The 23,634-nt window shown below is 43.7% G+C and overlaps 1 protein-coding gene across 1 annotated transcript in view; it reads left to right on the top strand.

Annotated features, from left to right (window-relative positions):
* The window catches only part of mmp16b (matrix metallopeptidase 16b (membrane-inserted)), a gene marked incomplete at both ends in the record, with an annotated part of 47,729 nt that extends 25,723 nt beyond the window's left edge, over window positions 1-22,006 (top strand). Inside the window, 2 exons of the mRNA XM_084327509.1 lie at window positions 20,784-20,899; window positions 21,645-22,006. Coding sequence (XP_084183635.1) covers window positions 20,784-20,899; window positions 21,645-22,006 — 478 coding nt within the window. The remainder of the gene's footprint in view (window positions 1-20,783; window positions 20,900-21,644) is intronic.
* Between the last annotated feature and the right edge of the window lie 1,628 nt (window positions 22,007-23,634).

Here is a 23,634-nt window from a genome sequence, read left to right as displayed (position 1 = left end):
CAATGATAGCACCCAGTGGACTGATACAGACTGTGTGTGTGGAGTGTGTACGTTTTATTTTGTATATGTGTGTTTTATATCTGTTTTATGTGTGCATGTTTTATATGTGTGAGTGCACGTGTGTGTATGTGTGTGTGTGTGTGTGTGTGTATGTGTGTGCGAATAGGCATGTACTGTACTTTTAAATACATTATGATACCTTCTGGAACGACACAGAGCACCTACATACAAGACATTAGTGATCTCTAGGGAGGCTAAGAGTAATGGGGAAATCCGGCGAGTACAGTGGTGGATAGCGCAAGTCCAATATGAGATAGATATGGGTCCCATATTTCATAAAAAGTGTCCAACTTGGAGTGCAGCATACACGTGATGTATTCACAAGGAATACAGTCCATAATAATGTTGTGCCATGACCTCTTTGATGGGACCTCGTCCTTGATCCAGAACAACAGAATGTTTTTCCTAGCAGCAAATGTCAACAAATTGAACAGTCTCCTATGTTTGACATTGGCAATATGAATATCTGGGAGGCCTAGTAAGAGGCAGAGGGGATCCAGTTCGATGGGGGTCTGGATTATATCAGATAGTTCCTCTACGATGTCGAACCAATAGCTCTGGAGCTTTACACAGGACCAAAAGCAGTGGACGTGGTTTCCAGTCTCTATCTTGCATTTAAAGCAGAGTGGGGATGCATTGGGATCCATTTTACTCTTGAGGGCAGGGGTAATATGAATGCGGTGTAATATTCTAACTTGGATAGGCTTTGTGCGGTTGCAAACAGAGATTTCTTTTGCGTAGGTCCATGCATCCTGCCAGTCCTCGTCCGTGATCTCTATGTCTAAGTCTTTTTCCCAGGACTGTTTAGTGACAAGGGAAGATAAAAATGAATTAAGGTTTAGAGTACTATAGAAAATAGATATTTGTTTTTTAGGAATCTGCAAGGAGAGGGCTTTCTCCACCTGCAAGGTGGAACTGTTAATTAACAGTGAGGTGTCCTTGGTGATAAACTGCCTAATTTGTAAGTATTTAAACAATTCCATTTTCAATAGGCCATACCGCTGCTGCAGCTGTAGAAAGGACATTAGGGTCTGGCCATCAAACAAGTGGCCAAGATTAGTTATGCCCTGCGTATGCCAGGTCTTGAAGCCGCCGCCAATTTGGTCTGGCTTAAAGTCAGGATTGCCTATGATCGGGGTAAAAGGAGAGGTCAGCTTAGCTCGGCCCTCCACCTTACGGACAGTCTTCCAGGCCTTGACGGAGTATAGTGTGATGGGGTTAGAGCATATTTTCCTAACAGACTTAAAGTCTTTGATAAACAGTAGGTTCCACAGGGGGGACTTAGATTGCGAGGATTCAATGTCTAGCCAGATTGATAGTGGGTCTGATCTGAACCAACCGACAAGCACCCTAAGGTGTGCTGCTAGTTGGTAGTGTCTTATATTAGGTAGGTCTAGACCCCCATCTTCACCATCCATCTGTAATTTGGCCATTTTCAGACTGGGTTTCAGACATAGCCAGCCTTCTAGCACCTTGATAACCTTGTTTGTCAGCAGCACTGGAATCATTTGGAGAGGGTATAATAGTCTGGGGAGTACGTTCATTTTGACGAGGGCTATTCTACCCAGCCAGGAGATTGGTAAAGGGGACCATCTAACTAAGTCTGCCCTTATGGTGTCTAAAAAGGGGGGAAAGTTGGCCTTAAACAATGTATCATAGGTGGGTGTCACAAATACTCCTAAGTAAACAAAGCCGGAGGGCGACCAGCGAAATGGGAAGGGCTCGGGCAGGATCGGAATGGATTTAAGTGTCCAAAGTGGCATTGCTTCGGATTTGGAAAAGTTAATTTTGTACCCCGAGAAGGTTCCGAATGTGGAAATCATGCGGGTTAGACATGGAATGGAAGAGTCAGGTTTAGATATAAAGATCAGTACGTCGTCCGCATAAAGAGTGATCTTGTGCTCCCTCTCGCCCACCCTAATACCTGAGATCGCGGCTGCCTTATGGCCTGAGCGAGTGGTTCTATGGCCATGTCAAATAGTAAAGGGCTAAGAGGGTCCCCCTGGGGGTTCCCCCGTTGTAGAGGGAAGTTGTTAGACCTAAGCCCGTTAGTCAGAACCGCCATCATCCATGAGTTGTAAAGAACCTTGACCCAGTCAATAAAAGTGTTTCCTAGGCCAAATTCAGCGAGGGTTAGAAACAAATACGGCCATTCTACATGGTCGAATGCCTTCTCTGCGTCGAGAGACAGAACCACCGCGGGGTGGTCTATCTCACGAGTCATTTGGATGATATTAAGGAGCCGTCTCATGTTGTCGGTAGAGTTCCTACCCTTAATAAAACCAGTCTGATCTTTGTTAATAATGAAAGGGAGCACTTTTTCTAGGCGCATGGACAGGGTCTTGGAGAGCAATTTTTGGTCAGAATTAAGTAGGGCTATAGGCCTATAGGAGGCACACTTTTCAGGCCATTTACCCTTTTTAAGGAGAAGGCAAATATTAGCCTCCCGTAGGGACTGGGGTAATATCCCAACCTCAGAGGAATGATTAAGCATTGCCAGCAGGGGATCCAAGAGAATATGACCGAATTCCTTATAGAATTTGCATCCGAAACCTTCCGGGCCCAGAGCCTTACCAGATGGCATACCCTTAAGGGCGCACAGAGCTTCTTCCTTCGTAATTGGGGCGTTAAGGAGCAAGTTCTGATCTTTCGATACCTTAGGGAGGTGCAAGTCAGCGAAAAAAGCTTGCATGTCAGAGAGAGCACCATCGGGTCGTTCAGTCCTATAGAGTTGGGCATAGAAAGAGGCAAACTCTTTATTAATAGTTTTGGTGTCAAAGGACCTGACCCCGTTTGAGTCCGAGATTGAGGCTATTACTTGGGTGTCAGCCCTCTTTTTTTGCCAAGTTAGCTAGGCACCTGCCAGGCTTGTCACCGTGTTCGTACATTCTCTGTCTGGCAAATTTAAGAGAGTATTCGGCGTCCTGGATCAGAAGAGTGTTTAACGCAGTTCTGGTGGCCGTAAGCTCTATAAGCACAGCCGGGGCTGGGTTTGAAACATGTTGATTCTCAAGGTCGGCTAGTTTGGATTCAAGAAGTTTGCATTGTTCATTTTTCTTGCGTTTCTTGGATGATACGTAAGACATAATCAATCCGCAAGAAAAGACCTTGGATGTTTCCCAGAGCAGAGACGGTTTATCCGTAGAATGTGAGTTAATTGAGTAGAACATTTTAAATTCTGATTCGAAATAGGAGACAAACCTATCATCCTTGAGGAGGTATGGGTTAAGACGCCAACGTCTCGACAGCGCCCTCTCTTCTGACAAGGAGTAGACCAGATATATAGGGGCATGATCCGATAAAACAATACTTCCGATTGTGCAGGACGATACTAGAAATAGCTTAGAGGAAGGGATGAAGAAATAATTTATTCTACTGTTGCTCTTATGTGGGCCGCTAAAAAAGGTGAACTTCAGTTCGGATGGGCAAAGGGTTCTCCAGACATCTGAGAATCCGATGTCTGTACATAGGGAGGAGAGCATTGGGTGGGAGTTTGTCAAGAGACGGTATAAGGTGACAGTTAAAGTCTCCGCCCACAAAAGCATTCTCAGAGGCCCGGCCATTAAATTCAGTAAATACTTTGGATAGAAAGTCAGGGGAGTAGCCTGGGGGACAGTATACATTCATAAATGTCATTTATTTACCCTTAAGAACCCCTTTGATAATCACATAGCGACCTTGGCTATCTAAAGGAAGTTATGAGTCTAAAGGGGAGATTTTTATTGATCAGTATGGCCACTCCCCTACTAAATGTAGAATAGTTTGTGGCGGTAGGCGGTTAGGTGGCCGAGCGGAGATTGTGTTCGTCACCAACCCCGGAGCTGTGAGCTGGATTCGCCTGTTCGAATCCAGCTCACAGCTCCGGGGTTGTCACCAGCTTGGCTGGCCGTCTGCACTAATACAATTGGCTGTATTAGAGGGTGGGAGAAGCTGGCGGGGTGGGTCCGGGTCGGTGTAAACAGCGACTCCTACAGTTCGGTCGGGGCGCCTGCTAAGCGTGGATAGGACTTGAGGGGGATAGTGTGATCCTCCCACACGCTACGCCCTCTCGATGAGAATCCGCGCTGCCAGGTGAAAAGAAGCGGTGATTGGCTGGACGTGTGTCGGAGGAAGCACGTGGTGGCCTCCACTCTCCCAGATGATCTGACTGTGGGGGGTGGGTGCGCAGCGACCAGGAAGGGACTGGGAAATTGGCATGCGACTAGCATTGGGATGGGAGAAAAATCGGAGGAAAATGAAAAAAAAAAAAAAAAAAAAAAAAAAAAAAAAAAATAGTTTGTGGCGAAGACCTGTCTCACCCAACTCTTTTGGAGTTTAGCGGTGTCGTTGGGTCCCATATGGGTTTCTTGTAATAAAGCAATAGAGACATTCTCCTTCTTTAAAAAGGTCAGAATCGCCTTCCTTTTCGCTAGTTTCTGAATACCTCGAACATTCCAGGAGCAGAGCTTAAAGCTCTCAGAGTTAGCCGTAGCCATAGAATATTAGGGGGTGTGTAGACAGGGCAGACCTAAAAAGGCCTGTGGGCACACCAAATTCACCTATTTTAACCACTAAGCATATGTACCTAGAGCCATACATAAAACAAATATTTTCAGTAGTAGACATGTGGCCTGAGCCATACATAAAACATACATAAAAAACATATAAAGGTGCGGGACCGGTGGGCCTTTCCCCAACAACACAGGGACTCACCATAGGGCCTAAAACCCTCAAACCTACCATAAGTAGATTACTCTCTCAATGGCTGCTTGCCACACTCCCAAACATAAACAAAAAAAAAGAAAAGAAAAAGCCTCAAAACGTAAATGGACAAGTTCACATTAAACCTTATAAGAACATGGCTAGGTTTAAGCAAGACACCTAGAACAGGAACCATAGCAAGAGAAAAATGGGGGGGGGGGTAAATAACCTGTGTGCTGCCTGATAAACGTGTGCATGGCCGCCTAGTTATAGTTGAAAGTGGGGGTGCAAGTTTTTTTTTTATTTTTTTTTTTTTTTTACATTTTATTTTTAATTTTTTTGCAAGGGGTGGTTTGGAGGGGGTCCGGCACGACCCCCTCCACGGCAGATTTTTTTACATTTAATGAACACCTGTATGTGCAATTTCCTGCAATATAGAGCCTTCAATCTTGACCAAAATAAAGCTGCTCTTTTCACTATAAAACTCAGTTTATATTGCAGTATGATAGCTATAATAATAATAACTTCATTGCGAGGGCTCTTTTAGCTAACGCTAGCTAGGCACGTATGATAGCCAATTACTATTATAATAATAATAATAATAACTTTCCCATCCTCCCAAAGCCCCTCCAGCCCCGTTCACATCCGCAGCACCAACAACAACAACAACAACTAATTGACGCTATCAATAGCCCCAGTGAGCGCGGCGGCTGAATGAATGAAAACTTTATTTAACAGATTGCAGAATGGGTACAATACAGTACGGCTCAATACACACAATTGTTAAGGGGATGCAGACCAGAGAAAGACGTTTGTCTTGTTTACATCAGGGTCCCCTTTCGTGACTGTGCTGCACCGAGTGAATCCACAGTCACTTGCTCCTCAATGGGAAACCAACCTAGATTTACCATGAAGGACTGGTTCTGGCCGAACCGTTCGTTATACAAGTATCACAGAGACATTACAAAGGTGCTCACAGTTGCACGAGGGGTTCGCACAGAGATACGGGATGGTTTGAAAGCTCGGCGTTGCTAATAAATATTTTTAATATTTTTTTATAAACTGCTCAAAGCGGCATTATTTCCGCCGTTGGGTGATCACAGCGCCTGCGCACCATCCTGTATCTCTGGATTCACTCGGTGCAGCGCCGAGGCTCACCATACGAGAAATATTCAGTTTCAATCTGTTTGCGCATTTAGTATACAGTCACAGTGTTCGACTTACGTGATGATTTGCTCCATTTTGATGTAAACGCAGAAGAATAATCCTCACGAGTCACAATGTTATCCAATATCCAGCCTGAATTTTTCAAGGGCTTTCGAAAAAGCCGCCTCCCCCAACATGTCGTATACGTCATGCCGACGAACCGTGGCCCGTGGGCACTGGATCAAACCATCTTTGGAAACTTAAAAACTTGCTATTAAGTGTCATTGCGTATTATTAATTTGATTGAAATTACGTAGTTATGGTTCGATAAGATTTATATATTGGGGGGGGATATTTATATCATATGATATGATCAAAAAGTGAGGGAGCAAAGAGACAAGCTTGCTCCCCCAAGTTCAATAGTCCTGGAGCACGTGCATCGTCTGCTCCGTTAAGTGGGCGCCTATGAACGTGTGCAGTACGTCCACCAGGCCGGAAGAGGGCGATACTCTGCTGACAGGTCCGTTGTTTCCTATGGTTCACACAGAGTAGCTTGCTGCCTTGTCATAGCGCAATTAGGCCGCCGTGTCAGGAGAGGGCGCTGTGCAAAAGTTCGTCTGACATTTTAGTGGCCTAGCAGGTCAACAGCAGATGATGACGCCTCTCGCCGCAGACGCGACCATTTGCCATGTGTGTGGCTGGCAGAATGTAGCTGGAAGAGCGTGGCTGATGAATCCATGAGACCCCAGTCCGAAAAAATATGTGCACACACACTAAAAAAAGAAGAAAAAAAAAGCATCACGGAGGCATTAGGCCAGGTCGTGACGAGGCGTAAGTGACACGCATAGAAGTCCTAGGTCATTTAAACAAAGCTAGCGCTTAGCTCCCCGGCATATAGTGGATGTAAAAAACAAACGAAAAAATAAAGTGGCATTATGTAATAGTTATACAAAACAGACCAGGCCAACCCCCCCTTAAGTCAAGACGCCGAGAAAAATAAAGCATCCATGCGACACCTAACGTCACACAGTCAACCATATTTATAAGAACGAAGAAATATAGAGTGATATGACGCTTGGCGCGTTAGCCATAGCGAAGTGCTAGCGGCCCAAAATTAAGCTACTACCGCGTTTGGTACTGGTGAGGCCGGTGTTGTGGCCCCTCTACGCCGGGTCTTCAAGAAGTCCACGGCGTCCTCAGGCGATGAAAGATGTTTTCTCGCCCCGTCTTCGTTCATGATGATAAGTCTTGCAGGGAATTGAAGAGACGGCTTGAGTCCTAGCTTGTAGAGGGGGGCCATGACGTCTTTGTAGCAGGAACGCTGCTCCACGACTTCGGGGCAGTAGTCTTCAAAGATTAGGACTGGTTTCCCTCTGTATTTCAGCGTTCCCCTCCTCTTCCGTGCCTCCCAGATAATCCTCTCTTTTATTCGATAGTGATGTAGGCGAGCAATAACCGCTCTAGGCCTGGAACCGGGTGCTGGCTTGGCAGTAAGGGCCCTGTGACACCGGTCCCAAATTCCCCAGAATTTCAACCAGTACCTCCGCAAAAAAGTCGCTGGGCCGGTCGCTATGAACGGACTCATCCAATCCCAATATGCGTATATTAGACCGGCGGCTCCGGGACTCAACGTTGGTTAGCTTAGCCTTTAGCTTGTCATTGCTCTCTTCTAGCGCCGTACACCTAGCCTCTAGCTCGTCCACCCTGTCAGTCCAAGTATTCAAGCCGTCTTCCACGGAGGTCAGACGCTCGGCATGGTCATTAACCGACGTCCAGAGGCTGTCAAGTTTGGATTCGAGCGAGGCAGCGGACGCTCTGATTTAGTTGGTTAAGGACTGCCTTAGCTCTTAGCAATGGCGGTTATATCAGCGGGAGCGTCGTCCTTCTTGGATTCATTTCTCAGTTGTCTCGTCGCCATTATGGTTCTTGCAGCCAAAATAAATAGGTAGAAACATAAAGGGGGTATATACAAAAAGGTTTAACCGAGTTGAAAATATAAAAAGAGGCAATCACATCGTGGCAATGAGCGACTACTCCATCCTCAACCCGGAACCGGACCCTGTATTGTGTGTATTTTAAAGTCCCAATCTGTGATTACTTGGACCTGTGGGTTATATCCCCATACATTCTGGAGGAGTTTGATCTCTAGATGGAAAATACGCCGTTTGGAACTGCCCAGCTAATTACAGCTTAATGAAATGATGTAGATGGAAAAATAGCAATCTATTGCAATCCTTATCTCTATTTTTCTTCACCTACATCATTTTATTGAGCTGTCATTAATGCAACACAATGATCCAGTGTCCTCTGATGACATCACTGGAGGACATATTCAAACTAATTTACGCTCAATAACTATCAAACTAAATTAATGTGTGTGAAACAGTTTAGAGCCTTGGGATAAATCGGCATTGTTTCTCAGTGAAGTGCCCCTTTAAATAGCAGTCTTTTGAGTAGTAATTCAAAACAGGATCTGACTTTATCAGAGTTAATCAGATCACTGTTATGTTGACCCCAGAAGGCTGGAGGCTGGAGAATGTTTTTTGTATTAAGTTATTATGTGGACTGGTAAATCTATTCTGCATTATAGTGTGGTAGATTAATTCATTACCTCAGCAAAGGAGGTTATGTTTTTGCCCCTTACTCTGTGTGTGTGTGTGTTTGTTTGTTTGTTTGTGTGTGTGTGTGTGTGTACGTGCGTGCGTGCGTGCGTGCGTGTGTGTGTGTGTGTGTGTGTGTGTGTGTGTTTTTCTATGCATCATCGACAAGTAATGGCCGGATTGCTATGAAATTTGCTGTGCAAATTCATGAACCAAGGAGGAAGAAGTCTATTGGTTTTGGTGACCTCATGGCCTTTCCTTCAGCACCACCATCAGGCCAAACATTCCATATTCAAATAAACATTTTTCTTGACATGTTAGTTGTACAATCACAAAATCTGCTGTGAATAGTCATGACCCCTAGAGAAAATAAATAACATGTTGATTTTGGTGACTTTTCTTCTAGCACCACCATATTTATAGCCTGTAGCCATAATGAGTCTGTTGAGATTGGCAATATCGACAATTCTTGTTTCTGTCATCTACCCAGTACAATGTTGCATTTGAAAGTAAAAGTGCACCCAGCACGGTTTAGTCAGTATTTGTGAACATGCACCACTCTCCTAAAGCTAGACATCAGGGCCCTGTTTCTTGTACGTGGTTCAACTAAGTCGATCAAGATGTCATTATCCAGCTTCAGTTAACCCGATGTTTGAAGCCGGGATTTTCCTGTTCCACGAAGGTGGATTCAGTCTCGTTAACTCAAGCCAGACTTGCGACTCAGGCTAAATGCGCGCGGCCGCTTTAGGTGAAAAGCCAGCACGTATCGATGGCAGAGATCCTGATTCTCTAACGGCATTGATTGATTAATTGATTTAAGACTTTATTGACAGATTGCAATACGGCTCAATCGCCTCGCCGACAAGTTAAATGCGTTATCTATAGGCTAATTTTAAGTCCCTCATTACCTCAATCAATCAGATTATATTTCTTTAAACTTGCCTGCTGGATTGAATAATCAAATGAGATCTTGCTAGCGAAAATAATTAGTTAACTGTTATACAGAATTACGATACGGCTCTCTTACCCATTGATTGATGTATAGTCAATCTTTAACTTATCTCCAATGTGGTCTAACGGGTTGTTCTTTTGACTTTCACACAGACGACCGGGGTTCGAGACCCTAGTCGTCTCCTTCTTTTTGCAATATAGGAATAATTCAATTTGGTGCACGTTGAGAGCTATATAAAGAATGACATCCTCAATGCATGTAGATTTATAATATTTTAACTTAAAACCAGGCTACTTTGGCGTATAATCATTAATATTATATTCAAAAAAATCATATTGGAAACACCGGGTTTTGAACCCCGGTCGCTGGGTTGGCAGGCTTGAGCACTACCGCTGCACCACTGTGCAGGTGGGATATATTCATTGTTTATACATTAATGAACGAGAGACCCGTGTTTAGAATATCCTTTGTTTTGAATGAAGTTTATCTCTTTATCCTCATTCATTAATGTGACGTCAACGGCTCATTCAATTTCTCAAATCCGTCAAACAGCGCATCTCATCAGACATCTTAATCCCAGTTACAATTAAAATAACCACATAATGTGTACATCGCACGAGCGAGCGCCACCGTCGCCACGGTATATATAACGTGCATTATTTAGGACAAAGTGAATTTAGTATCAGCATTTTGGGTCTATTTTACATTTCAAAAGCCCCCTCTGGAAGAATGGAGCACAAAAACGTAATTCAGAATGGTATAACGCAGATCCTAGGCTGTGGGAATAATTTCAGGAAACGAGCTGTCACTTTCTTTGCGGGGGCGTGGCTCTGCGTGATCCGGCTAACTTGAACTTGAACTCTGCTTTCGACCAGGCTCAAACTTTTGGATCTGTTGTCATGGTGATTTGGAAAATCCACGTACATGGAACCGGAAAGTCCGGCTAACTCAGTTATCCAGTTAAAGTTATCCGGCTAACTCAGTTATCCAGGTACAAGAAACAGGGCCCAGAGAGAAAACCCTCAAATGTGTAACGTCTCCTGGATGTCAAATCTGAGGCTGCTGCATAGAATATTGGAATATAATCATCATTTGGATGTGAAAACTCAATATAATATTTTATGGCTCCATAAAGTCAATGGACCTCATTCACTAACATTCTCGTAAGTTTCCTCGTAAATAGTCGATAGTCCTCCTCCGGATTCCTGAATGCGTGGAGAGGTGCTCATAAGTGGCCAAAATGATCACAACTGAATGAAGAACGTCACTTATTCTTAAACTGAAAGCTTGTTCTCGTACACCCGAATTTGCATACAGAAACGGCTAAGCATTGAACCTCGGTTGTGCTGACCCCCATATTCAACAGGTAGAGATTTGCGACTGATCAAAATTAGATTAGATTAGATTAAAATGTATTGTCATTTATTATTATACAGCACAAGTACAATACAACGTATGTAACGTACGTTAGTGCGTCGTTGCTAATAAACTATAGATTTATAATATATATTATAAAATATATAGCCTACATCAGCGGTTCCCAAACCCCCCTGTCACCTCCCGACCTAGCTGACGCACCCCCCAATGGGTTTCTGTTCGAAAAAATGGTTGCTGGTCTCTGTGCACAGATGAAGCACACCTGTGTCAGACACGCCCGAGACATTATTGTTTATTATTATTATTAAAACGTACGTTTTTTATTAAAACGTTTCTTGAATTTCATGATTTACACAGTGAAAATCCCCATTTGAAATAATGTATATTAGTTATATTTATTAGGCATAAAAAAAAATATTGTTTGGTTCCTGTTGGTTGTCAGTTAAGGCCATGAGTAGGTAAGGAATTTATTTTATTTTTTATTTTATCTCTTCCCACGGCGACTATGGATAGGGAATTTCTTTATTTAATTAAAATGTTCACGACAACATGGATGCATGTACTCTGCCAGCATGTTTAATATCCATAATACCAAAAGTTTGACTAAGATTTTTATGAAATTTTATTGTAAAAAAAAGTATAATAAATAAAAAAAAAAATATTTTTTTACCACCATTAGGCTTTTCATGTCATGCACCACCTAGAGGGCGCTCGCGCACCACAAGGGGTGCGCGCACCACAGTTTGGGAACCACTGGCCTACATGAAAGGAATGGGGTGTGCTGAGAGCAGAATGTAGATGTGTCCATTCTATCCCAATATAGTTATATCCGCGCAATTGAGTTAAGTTCTTATTTATTTATTTATGTATTTATTCACTATCATTTGCAGTGTTTGTAGGGCTTTTATTTATTTTCGGACATCACAATGCCTCATTGAGGCATGACTATAAATGCAAAACGTAATTTTTTATGATACAAATATTGTTGTATTTATTATTATTATAATTATTTAATTTCCTGGGCGGCTAGGTGGCCCAGTGGGCAAGGCGCTCGCCACTGGGTTCGAGCCCAGCTCTCGGCGTAGCTGCAGCCATGTTATCCAAAACTTCTTCTGATTACTTTGTGTTTTTTCTTTTCTTTTTAAAGGTATGGTGAAATTGATGTTTTAGAAACATTGATGAGCATTCTAAAAGCAATTCTTAAAAATATTAAATTTTAAAAACAATCTTAAATTGTATTTAACACTGTATTTTGTATTTTGTATTTTGTTTTGTTTTGTTTTTTTGTTTTCTGTTTATTTGCTTGCATGTAATTTTAGCCATCTTAATTGTTAGTTTCATTGAGTATTGTATGTTGAGTACTGGCTTTTAATCATTCTGTTTTGCAATAATTGTTTTTGTATGTTTTTTTGTGTGGACCCCAGGAAGACTAGCTGGTTGCCATGGCACCAGCTAATGGGGATCCGTAATAAAATCAAATCAAAGCTTGGCTGGTCGTTCATACTAATACAATTGGCAGTATTAGGGGGTGGGGATCGGACGTTGTGGACAGCGACTCCTACAGGTCGGTTGGTGCGCCTGAGCAGTAGAATCAGGAAGTGACGAGGGGCGGCGTGTCCCTCCCACGCAGACCCTCGCCGCTGAGAGATCGCGCTGTGCAGGTGAAAAGATGTGACGGCTGCCTCCTCGAGTACCGGAGGGGACACGTGATGCAAGGCTTCGTCCACATTGCAGCCGGCTTGTGGGAGGCATGGCCTAACAACGTTCGAGACAGGGGAGGGTAGAATTGGACAATGCGAAATTGGGGACGGGAGAAAAAATTGAAAAATGGGAAGAAAAAGTAGATAAAAGAAATATTATTTAATTCCGAGGATGTCTGTAGAATCAACGTGAACACAATCACCATGATTTCTCCTAAATGAAGTTAAGAACACGGCGCACACCAGTCTGTCCAACTACGACCTTTGCGTGCTTGTAAATCCTCCACGAGGAAGCATACTAGAACCGCTTTAACTCTGATAAAGTCAGATCCTGCTACATACCGCTACTGTTCCTAATTTATGCAAATGACATGTCGTCAGCTTGTGACTGCAACTTGTTCCTGTTTGCGGACGACTCAGCCCTGCTGGTCTCTGACAAGAACAAGTTGCAGGTTGAAAAAACCCTTAGCTCGGAACTAGGCAAAATCTGCATATGGCTCGCTGATAACAAACTATCATTACACATGGGCAAAACAGAGTCCATTCTCTTCGTTTCAAATAACAAACTCAGCAAGACCGACGGCTTCTCAGTTACAGTGGGTGACAATATTGTCACAAGGAAAGATGAAATTACCTACCTGGGTTCCATCCTAGAGGCAAATCTTTCCTGTGACAAAATGGCATCCAATGTAATAACAAAAAGTCAACCAACGAACTAGATTCTTGTACCGGATCTCCTCTCTGGTAAACAAGAACACCCTGAAGACTCTGGCAGGAGCACTCATTCAAGGGTACTACGACTATGCTTGCACCTCATGGTACCAAAGCACCTCAAAGGCGCTAAAAACAAAATTACAAACATCTCAAAACAAACTGGTCAGACTACTGCTTGACCTTACTCCTAGAACCCACCTCACCCCTGCCCACTTTGACAACCTAGGATGGCAGACGACAGAGTACAGCAACTTGCAATGGGCCTGGTCTACAAGATACACTATACGACTAAGGTACCCATGTACATGTCAAAATACTTCCCAAAGGTCAGTGAATACCACAACCACAACACCAGAGGAAGCTCAACAAATCATGTTAAACCCAGATTCGGCTCAAACAAGGGACTAAACACGTTTCGCAATTATGCCACATCAATGTGGAACGCCCTACCCAAAGCTGTAAAGGAATGTGAATCCCTACCCACATTCAAAACCGCTCTTAAAGAGCACCTACGGGAGGCTGCAATTCGAAACTGGCCACCGTAAATGTCCAAACCCCCCACCCCCTCCTAATAGACAGTCTCCTCCCCACCGCATGTATATATTCTCTCTCCGCCGTATGTATATTTCTCTCCCACCCACCCACCCCCTCCAAATGTACAGTCTCCTCCCCACCGTATGTATATTTCTCTCCCACCCACCCACCCCCTCCTAATGTACAGTCCCCTCCCCATCATATGTATATACTCTGTCAGGATCTATGGGTAACAGTACTGTATATTTGAATACCGTTTATGTCACAAATGTATCAGTACTAAATACCTGTATGTCCCTATGCCATAAATGTCATGTATGTTGTGTATGTCATAAATGTCAATATGAATTGAAAATGGGGGACCCTGATGTAAACAAGACAAACGTCTTTCTCTGGTCTGCATCCCCTTAACAATTGTGTGTATTGAGCCGTACTGTATTGTACCCATTCTGCAATCTGTTAAATAAAGTTTTCATTTATTCATTCATTCATTCATTCATTCATTCATTCATTCATTCATTCATTCATTCATTCATTCATTCATTCATTCATTCATTCATTCATTCATTCATTCATTCACTCTTTGCTACAAGCCCCTTGCTGGTGCCCCTCAGGGCTGCGTCCTTTCCCCCTGGCTCTTCTCCCTCTACACCAACCAACTCATCTCCCTGGACAGCTCAGTAAAAAAATTTAAATATGCAGACGACACCACCATCCTCGGCCTGATCATAGACAACGACGAGACCTCATACCGGCGAGATGGTGCTCCATCAACAACCTCCTGTTCAACACCTCCAAAACTACAGAAATAGCCATCGATTTCAGATCTGCCAAAAAAACACAAACTCCCACTATCAATCTCTGACCAATCCATAACTCTGACGGACTCAATCAAATTCCTTGGCACCCACATCATCAATAACTTAAAATGGGACACCAACATCACCTCCATCACAAAAAAGGCCCAGCAGCGCCTGTACTTCCTCAGGCAACTGAGGAAGTACAGGGTCAAACGCCACCTGCTGGTCCAATTCTATACCGCCATCATACAAAGCATACTCACCTCTTCAATCACAGTCTGGTACGGTTCTGCACAAAAACTCTCCATTCAAAAACTTCAGCGCGTCATTAATAAGGCCTCCAAAATCACAGGATGTGACCTTCCCTCCCTGGACTCCATCTTCACCTCCCGCACAACCACCCGCGCCGGAAAAATTGCTAAGGACCCCTCACACCCAGCACACCCCCTGTTTCAGCCCATGCCCTCAGGTAGGCGCTTCAAGTCCATCCTCTCAAAAACCACCCGCTTCAAGGACAGCTTCTTCCCAACCGCCATTCGGACCCTGAACTCCCTTGGCCCCCCTCTCCCCCTCCCCCCTTACACTAACCAAGCTCCTGACCTGATGGACTAGACCAGGGGTGGCCACAGTTTCAAGTACCTCGGAGCCCACATATCCGAGGACTTGACATGGACCACACACATTGACAGTGTTGTGAAGAAGGCACGACAACGCCTCTACTTCCTCAGGCGCCTAAGGAAGTTCCAAGTCAGTCAGAAGATCCTTAGGAACTTCTACTCATGTACAATAGAGAGCATCCTGACCGGCAACATCACCTCCTGGTTTGGGAATAGCACTGCACAAGACCGTAGCAGACTACAAAGAGTGACACGTTCAGCCGAACGCACAATTAGAGGGGGGCTTCCCACCCTCCAGAACATTTACAACAAGCGGTGCAAGGGGAAGGCTAAGAGAATTATTAAGGACTCGAGCCACCCGAACAACTGCCTCTTTGAACTGCTGCCGTCAGGCAAGCGATACCGGAGTCTTATGGCGAGCACAGAAAGACTCAGAAGGAGCTTCTATCCCCAGGCCATCAGGCTGCTAAACGAACAATAATCGCTAAACGAACAATAATCACTATGCAACAACCATCAAATGCACACAGCACACACACCCACACGCACACACTCACTCAAACAAACAACACACTGCAGCACCCACTCTCCACACTTTAGATCACACAAACACACTTACACTTTATATTTATTGATAAAGGATTTGCACTACAACTCGTACACCTACTGTGAATTGTACCTAAACTGCACCTCGTCCATTTATGCCTTGCACTATATAGCATTGTATATTAGTACACTGCACAGTATTGTATATTGTATGGTAACTACGTCTACGAACATTGTACATATGTCTAAACTGAACACTGTGACCTCTTTTTTTACTTCTAATTTTTACTATGTTTTTATTTCATACTTATCTTGTCATGCACAGTCTCTGGAGCGCAACAGTAAGAAGCATTTTGTACAAAAGTATTCTGTACTTCTGTATGACAACTATTAAAGAAACTTGAAACTTGAACCCGCGGCTCGCAAGCCGCATGCGGCTCTTTGCCCGTCAATGTGCGGCTCTTCCATCCATAAAAAGAAATAATAATAAAAAATGTGTCACTCATTCCATAAGGACGTAGAATAAACATTTCCAATTTTTTTTTTAATGGTCCATTTGCATGTTCTTGGTATCTGAATCTAGGGACATATATGGATCAGTGTCATAAATAGTGTGTCTGTTACTAGGCTTGAGTAAATTGTAATGAACCAAAGGAGAATATCAATTATATAAAAAAATATTTAAAATTATCTTTGACTGTGAATAGCACCATGCTAAAATTGACCAGACCTGAAAAGCAAATGAATAAAGGGAAGATGATTAAACAGAAGGTTTTGTAGATACAGTACTGAATTCTTTTTTATAATGTACATTTCTCCACCATTTTTCATCGTATTGCAACACCGTTTTTTGCAAGACGTTCACAGAAAGGTAGAGAAACTAACTGCGTTCTGTTTTATGGCAATAACATTCAGGTTTGTGGGAGATAATCCCAAAAAATAAGATAAATAAAAAAGTAAATCCAGAAGTCAGATGATTGACAGGGGCTGGTGTGAGCTGGGTAGGGTAGTTTTTCGAAATTCGAAAGCCCTGAGTCTCTTCCTTCAAAAGACTACACTCACTTTTGGCTGTGCCACTTCCTCCTGTCAATATGCGCCAGTTTCCGACTCAATGCCCTGAGATTTCTATAATCTTATATTTCACTAATAACAGTTAAAATAATTGGTAAACAAACGTAATGCTGAAAATATACACTTTTACTGTATATCTCGGGCTTAAGAGGTTAACCCTGTGAGGCCCAAATTAAAAAGACATTAGCAACTTCAGAGGCCAGAGGGTGGGACATATAAACACATTTACTATCAAATAGCATTGTGAGGCTGAACAACAGGACCAATTGACTATACATGTGCTTAAATTTTTTTAAATAAACATAATTTTTTTTAAATGGCTAAAAGTGATTCTGTAATTTTGCAACCGTGGGTCTCACAGGGTACTTTTAACCCTGTGAGGCCCAAATAAAAAAGACATTAGCAACTTCAGAGGCCAGAGGGTGAGACCTATAAACACATGAAGGGTGCCGTGACTGAAAAAAATTGTTGAGAAACGCTGGTATATGGTGTGGCTCTTTGTGGTACCACAGTAATTTTTGTGGCTCTTAGTCTCTGACTGGTTGGCCACCCCTGGACTAGACTCTTCTGTGTGTTTATGTTGTGCTGTGTCGTGCTGTGCTGTATTTATGTATTTATTGTGTCATGTTGTGTTGTATTATGTATCCGTTTGTTATGTTCCAGTTTTATGTATTATAGAGCTTATCACACTCTGTACCGATCAAGAATACCACCAACCTGGTTGTGTGGCAATAAAGGAATCTTGTATCTTGTCAGTGGGTCTTGGACTTCCTGACGGGCAGACCCCAGGTGGTAAGAGCCGGCAACTGCACCTCCTCATCCATCACGCTCAACATAGGGGCCCCCCAGGGCTGTGTTCTGAGCCCCCTCCTCTACTCCCTGTACACACATGACTGCGTAGCACAGCGGAACAACAACACCATCATCAAATTTGCTGATGACACAGTAGTGGTGGGCCTGATCTCTGCCAACGACGAAAGGGCCTACCTGGAAGAGGTAGAGAACCTGTCACAGTGGTGTCAGGAGAACTGCCTCTCCCTGAACGTCAGCAAAACAAAAGAGATGATTGTGGACTTCAGGAGGTCGGGGGTCAAGGACTACAGCCCCCTCAGCATCGACGGGGCACCGGTTGAGAGAGTGAACAGTTTCAAGTACCTCGGAGCCCACATATCCGAGGACTTGACATGGACCACACACATTGACAGTGTTGTGAAGAAGGCACGACAACGCCTCTACTTCCTCAGGCGCCTAAGGAAGTTCCAAGTCAGTCAGAAGATCCTTAGGAACTTCTACTCATGTACAATAGAGAGCATCCTGACCGGCAACATCACCTCCTGGTTTGGGAATAGCACTGCACAAGACCGTAGCAGACTACAAAGAGTGACACGTTCAGCCGAACGCACAATTGGAGGGGGGCTTCCCACCCTCCAGAACATTTACAACAAGCGGTGCAAGGGGAAGGCTAAGAGAATTATTAAGGACTCGAGCCACCCGAACAACTGCCTCTTTGAACTGCTGCGGTCAGGCAAGCGATACCGGAGTCTTAAGGCGAGCACAGAAAGACTCAGAAGAAGCTTCTATCCCCAGGCCATCAGGCTGCTAAACGAACAATAATCACTATGCAACAACCATCAAATGCACACAGCACACACACCCACACGCACACACTCACTCAAACAAACAACACACTGCAGCACCCACTCTCCACACTTTAGATCACACAAACACACTTACACTTTATATTTATTGATAAAGGATTTGCACTACAACTCGTACACCTACTGTGAATTGTACCTAAATTGCACCTCGTCCCATTTCTCCATTTCTGCCTTGCACTATATAGTATTGTATATTAGTACACTGCACAGTATTGTATATTGTATGGTAACTACGTCTATTCTGCATCGAACATTGTACATATGTCTAAACTGAACACTGTGACCTCATTTTTTTTACTTCTAATTTTACTATGTTATTTTATTTCATACTTATCTTGTCTTGCACAGTCTCTGGAGCGCAACAGTAAGAAGCATTTTGTATAAAAGTATTCTGTACTTCTGTATGACAACTATTAAAGAAACTTGAAACTTGAAACTTGTATCTTGTAAGCGAATCAAAATCGCCCGACAAGCTTGTGAGTGGAGTTACGATGAAATTTGCTCATAACTTTTCTCGTTGGTGAATGAGGACCAATGCCCTTGTTGTCTACCCCAGTCTGCAGTTGTTTTTATTGATTTATTTTCTTGTTTTTATTTTGATATTTAATGTGTTGCTGTATTTTCTTGAGATCATTGGAAATAAATGAGAGTTCACTCTCAATGATCTTTTTGAGACTAAGTAAAGATTGGATGAATGAATTAATTAATTAATGAGTGTACTGTATGTCACACATTGACTGAAGTGTCCTGTGACACAGAAAGAATGTATCTGATTGGTGGCTATTGTCCTTTAAGTTGGTCAAATTAATATTATGTGTGTTGCATGGGCCTTAGATTCTGAGAGAATGCCAGTGCGACTGGAATGTTTGTTCAGCTGTCATCATAAATCATATCCTATGGGGCTGTGGGACCGTGTGGCGAGGGCAGAATAAAGTGCTTTGTCATGATACTGTCATCCCTCAGCCTGCTGTTGCACATCATCACAAACAGGACTTTCTGTCCATTGTAAAGAAAAAAAACTGATTTCATCTGTTTTTGTCTGACAGGATGTTTTTTTTATTAGAACCAAAAAGATATGTGTGGCAGATTGTAAAATCAGTGTGTGTGTGTGTGTGTGTGTGTGTGTGTGTGTGTGTGTGTGTGTGTGTGTGTGTGTGTGTGTGTGTGTGTGTGTGTGTGTGTGTGTGTGTGTGTGTGTGTGTGTGTGTGTGCGTGTGCGCGTGTGTGTGTGTGTGTGCGTGTGTGTTTGTGTACTAGGTAGGCACACCTACATTTGTCATGTTTAAAAACAGGCACTGCGTAACAATTATTCCGCTCACGGGTAACACAGCAGCTTATCTACAACAACAACAACAACATTCACATCAAATCTGTGCTCTGGATCGACACAGCGGTGTTAATTGAAGTGCACGATAATAGTCCATTTATGCTAATCCCACTTAAAATGTCAGTAGCTGTTGGGAATGTAGAACGCCTGAGGGTAACAACTATCTTTGAATCTGATGGTATGGGCCCAGCGGAGCTGGCAGCGGCAACTGTAAATGTCCTTAATGGAAGGGAGCTTAGTGCCAGTTGATTTATTTTGTGCACTTCTGTCTGTTTAACCCTTTCACTGCCACACTACAGAAGGTTAACCCTTCCGACGGTTACCGTCGGTAGTGTGATAGTAAAGGGTTAACCTTCTGTAGTGTGACAGTGAAAGGGTTAGCCTGCTGTTGTGTGGTAGTGAAAAGGGTTAACCTTCTGTGTATTGTCGCAGTGAAAGGGTTAACTGTTTGGTAGTGTAGCAGTGAAAGGGTTAATGAACGTTTTGTGGTCCAGTGAGGTGGAATGGTCACACTAGACAGTGACGGGAGCTGTCAGAGTAATTTTCACTGTGCGGTGATGAAGGTTCACACGAGTTAGGCTTGGCAAACCAAATCTCCCCCAGCCACCCTGAGGAAATCCAGGCACTGTTGTGTTACTGTTTAAGTGATGATGATTCTGGTCCTGTGTGACCATGTGAACGTGTTGGGAGATCTGAGAGACAGGAGCATTGCACTCTTTACAACCTTCCCTGTATATTGTGTGTGTGTGTGTGTGTGTGTGTGTGTGTGTGTGTGTGTGTGTGTGTGTGTGTGTGTGTGTGTGTGTGTGTGTGTGTGTGTGTGTGTGTGTGTGTGTGTGTGTGTGTGTGTGTGTGTGTGTGTGTGTGCGCGCACACAGGTTAATTGCCCCTGGACCATTTTGATTGAAATAAAACATTCAAAATGTATGTTTCTCTCGTGTGCGTGTGCATTATACCTCCATGTTGACCATTGTATTTCTGTCCATCTAACCTGCCTGTAGATACTGGAGGTACAATGAGGACATGAGGACCATGGACCCTGGCTATCCCAAACCCATCAACGTGTGGAAGGGCATCCCTGACTCTCCTCAGGGGGCCTTTGTCGACAAGGCCAATGGTATTGGTACAGTATGACCTTATATATAACTTCAAAATATTGGATATACTGTCTGTATGTTAGTAAGCTGTTGCAACCGTTCTTTGTAGTTACTGTATATTGCTTAGGAACAAAGAAAGAACTATAAATGTTAGCAATAACAAATTGAGTAGCAAGATAACAAGCCAAAAGTTGACCATGAGCCCTTTTAGTTCCTGATTAACTCTGCCTCCGTAGAAAACCATCTGTCCCCGACTGATTTATGTTTTTAGTGACCTATTTGATATGTTTTATTGCTCAGTCTGGATACATAGCCTACTTGAAGTCTCTGACTTGATATGTCTCAGTGGCTGTGTGGGAAACCCTTCCAGAATGACTTGATAATGTCTCAGTGGCTATATGGGGAAACCAGTCCAGAATGATACACAATGACATTCACTAATAAGCAACCACCCATTTTACACTCAAATCCATGTTTTCTACCTTCTGAAAGGTAACTAAGGCGATGATTGGTTGAAGTGTGTTACCATTCTTTATTCGTTAAGTGCTACACAGCAACTGGTGGTTAACAAACAGCTTATTAACACGGCTCCTCATTAGTTCTAAGGTAGTTATTTGTATACGTAAAGCGTTACATGGTACACTCCAGCACTCTGAACTAGTGTGACTACTTTGAATACCTTTGTCATGTGACCACGAATGAAAGGTGTTCACGTGAAATCCGCCATGTCTCCCTCTGCCCCACCCACCCACCACCACCACCCAGGCTATACCTACTTCTACAAGGGGAAGGAGTACTGGAAGTTCAACAACCAGCTCCTGAGGGTGGAGCCCGGCTACCCCAGGTCCATCCTGAGGGACTTCATGGGCTGCGACGGCCTGCCCGCCGACCCCGACTGGGACTGGAGCCCCCCGGAGGCCGAGGAGCGCCACTATGACAGCGGCGACGTGGACATAGTCATCAAGCTGGACAGCGCCGGGGGCACGGAGAAGGCGGTGGCCATCGCCATCCCCTGCGTCCTGGCGCTGTGCATGATGGTCCTGCTCTACACGGTGTTCCAGTTCAGACGGAAGAGCACGCAGAGACACATACTGTACTGCAAGCGCTCCATGCAGGAGTGGGTGTGACCGCTGCACCGTGTGGGGGAGGGTCTGCCGAGCTCCTGTCGCGGTGTTGGCGTTTGTCTGAAGCCTGGCGTACTGTACGTCGGGGGTGCGGTGAAGAGTGCGGTACATCAGGGCTGCCGTGTTTTGGCCGGTGATTAAAAAGAAGAAAAAAAAAGAAACTCTGTGTTCGGCCCCCCGTTGACATGCAAAGTTGAGTGAAGTGAACCTTTCAAGAAAGCTCCACCTGAGCTGGCGAGGAGCCACGGCCCTTGAGTTCCAACTAATATGTATGTGTGTCTGCTTTGACTTTACTTCTGTATCTTGGAATGAACTCAATTAAGCGAGACAGAGTTAAGCTGAGTGGGACCGTAGTCTATCCTCGTCTCTGCACGCCCCTTAAAAAAGAAAAGCCCCCTAAGCGCTAAACTTCAGTGGACAAATTAGATATAGGCCTACTTCTTTACTTTCTTAATTAACTTACCCTCAAGCCGTACCTTTCTTTTTATTTTTTTCAGGGGTCCCTGCAAAAGATTATTCATTGTGTGGAGGACTGGAACACAAACCAAATATGACCTTTTCTTCCAAAGAGGATTACTGCTTGGTGTTGTTGTTTTTTTTGACAGGATATTAAATCCATGTATCTGACGTCGTGGCAGCGTTTCTCACATTTTCTGTTGCCATCTCTATTCATATCCGTCCGTCTGCTCCGTTCATCTGTGGGGAAGCAAAGGGAAGCAGCAGTTAATAAGAGCCGGGAACTGAAGACTGTTGTTGTTGCAGTCTGGCTCCTAAACAGGGGCCAAAAACCTCTCTGCAATATTTATGAGACTGCCTTAATCACAGATTACTCTCTCTCTCTTTCTCTTTGTCTCTCACTCCTCTCTCTCTCTCTCTCTCTCTCTCTCTCTCTCTCTCTCTCTCTCTCTCTCTCTCTCTCTCTCTCTCTCTCTCTCTCTCTCACACTTCTTTGTCCATCTATCTCTCTCTGTCTCTCTCTTCTCTCAAACTGTCTCTCTTCCTCTCTCTCTCTCTCTCTCTTCCTCTCTCTCTTCCCCTCCCTTTGTTTTTGTGCATGCGTGCGTACACGGAAGAATGACAGAACGTGTGAGAGTGTGTGAGTGTGTGTTTGTGAATTACATATAAATATGTAAATATCCTCAGAAGTGTAAGTAGAGATGTTGGTTTTGAACATATCCATTTCTCAACATGTTTTTATTTCATGTGCTTATTCTACTGAAGGACAGCCATTGGTTTACTAATCATCTTCCTACTGTACATGGTGTGAGGGACTAACTATTTGCTGTAAAAGAATATTATAGCTAAAGAGGCAAAAATCCTTGCGGTAATCTGAAAGACATACATAAGAGGTAAATACATTGTGAATGCGATTAAACAGTAGGTCCTAAAGAAAATAATACATTGTCTTGCAGTTGCATATTACGATGTGGTTGTGTGGTGTAGCATTTATCTCAGTCTGCCAGACGATCCAGTCAGATGCTCTGTCTGTGAATGTTCATGATGTTTTTATTTAAACTTTTTTTCAGGGGGGGGGGGGGGTCATTAAAATACAGTACCTCTTTTACTTGAAATGGGCTCACAGTCAGACATTTGCAGTACAGTATATACGTATGTAAACAAGAACTTCTTCT

This window comes from Notolepis coatsorum (genome assembly GCF_963971535.1).
Source record: "Notolepis coatsorum genome assembly, chromosome: 13".
Classification (NCBI taxonomy): domain Eukaryota; kingdom Metazoa; phylum Chordata; class Actinopteri; order Aulopiformes; family Paralepididae; genus Notolepis; species Notolepis coatsorum.
Note: the sequence above shows the minus strand (reverse complement) of the source record. Positions and strands in the feature narration are given on the sequence as shown.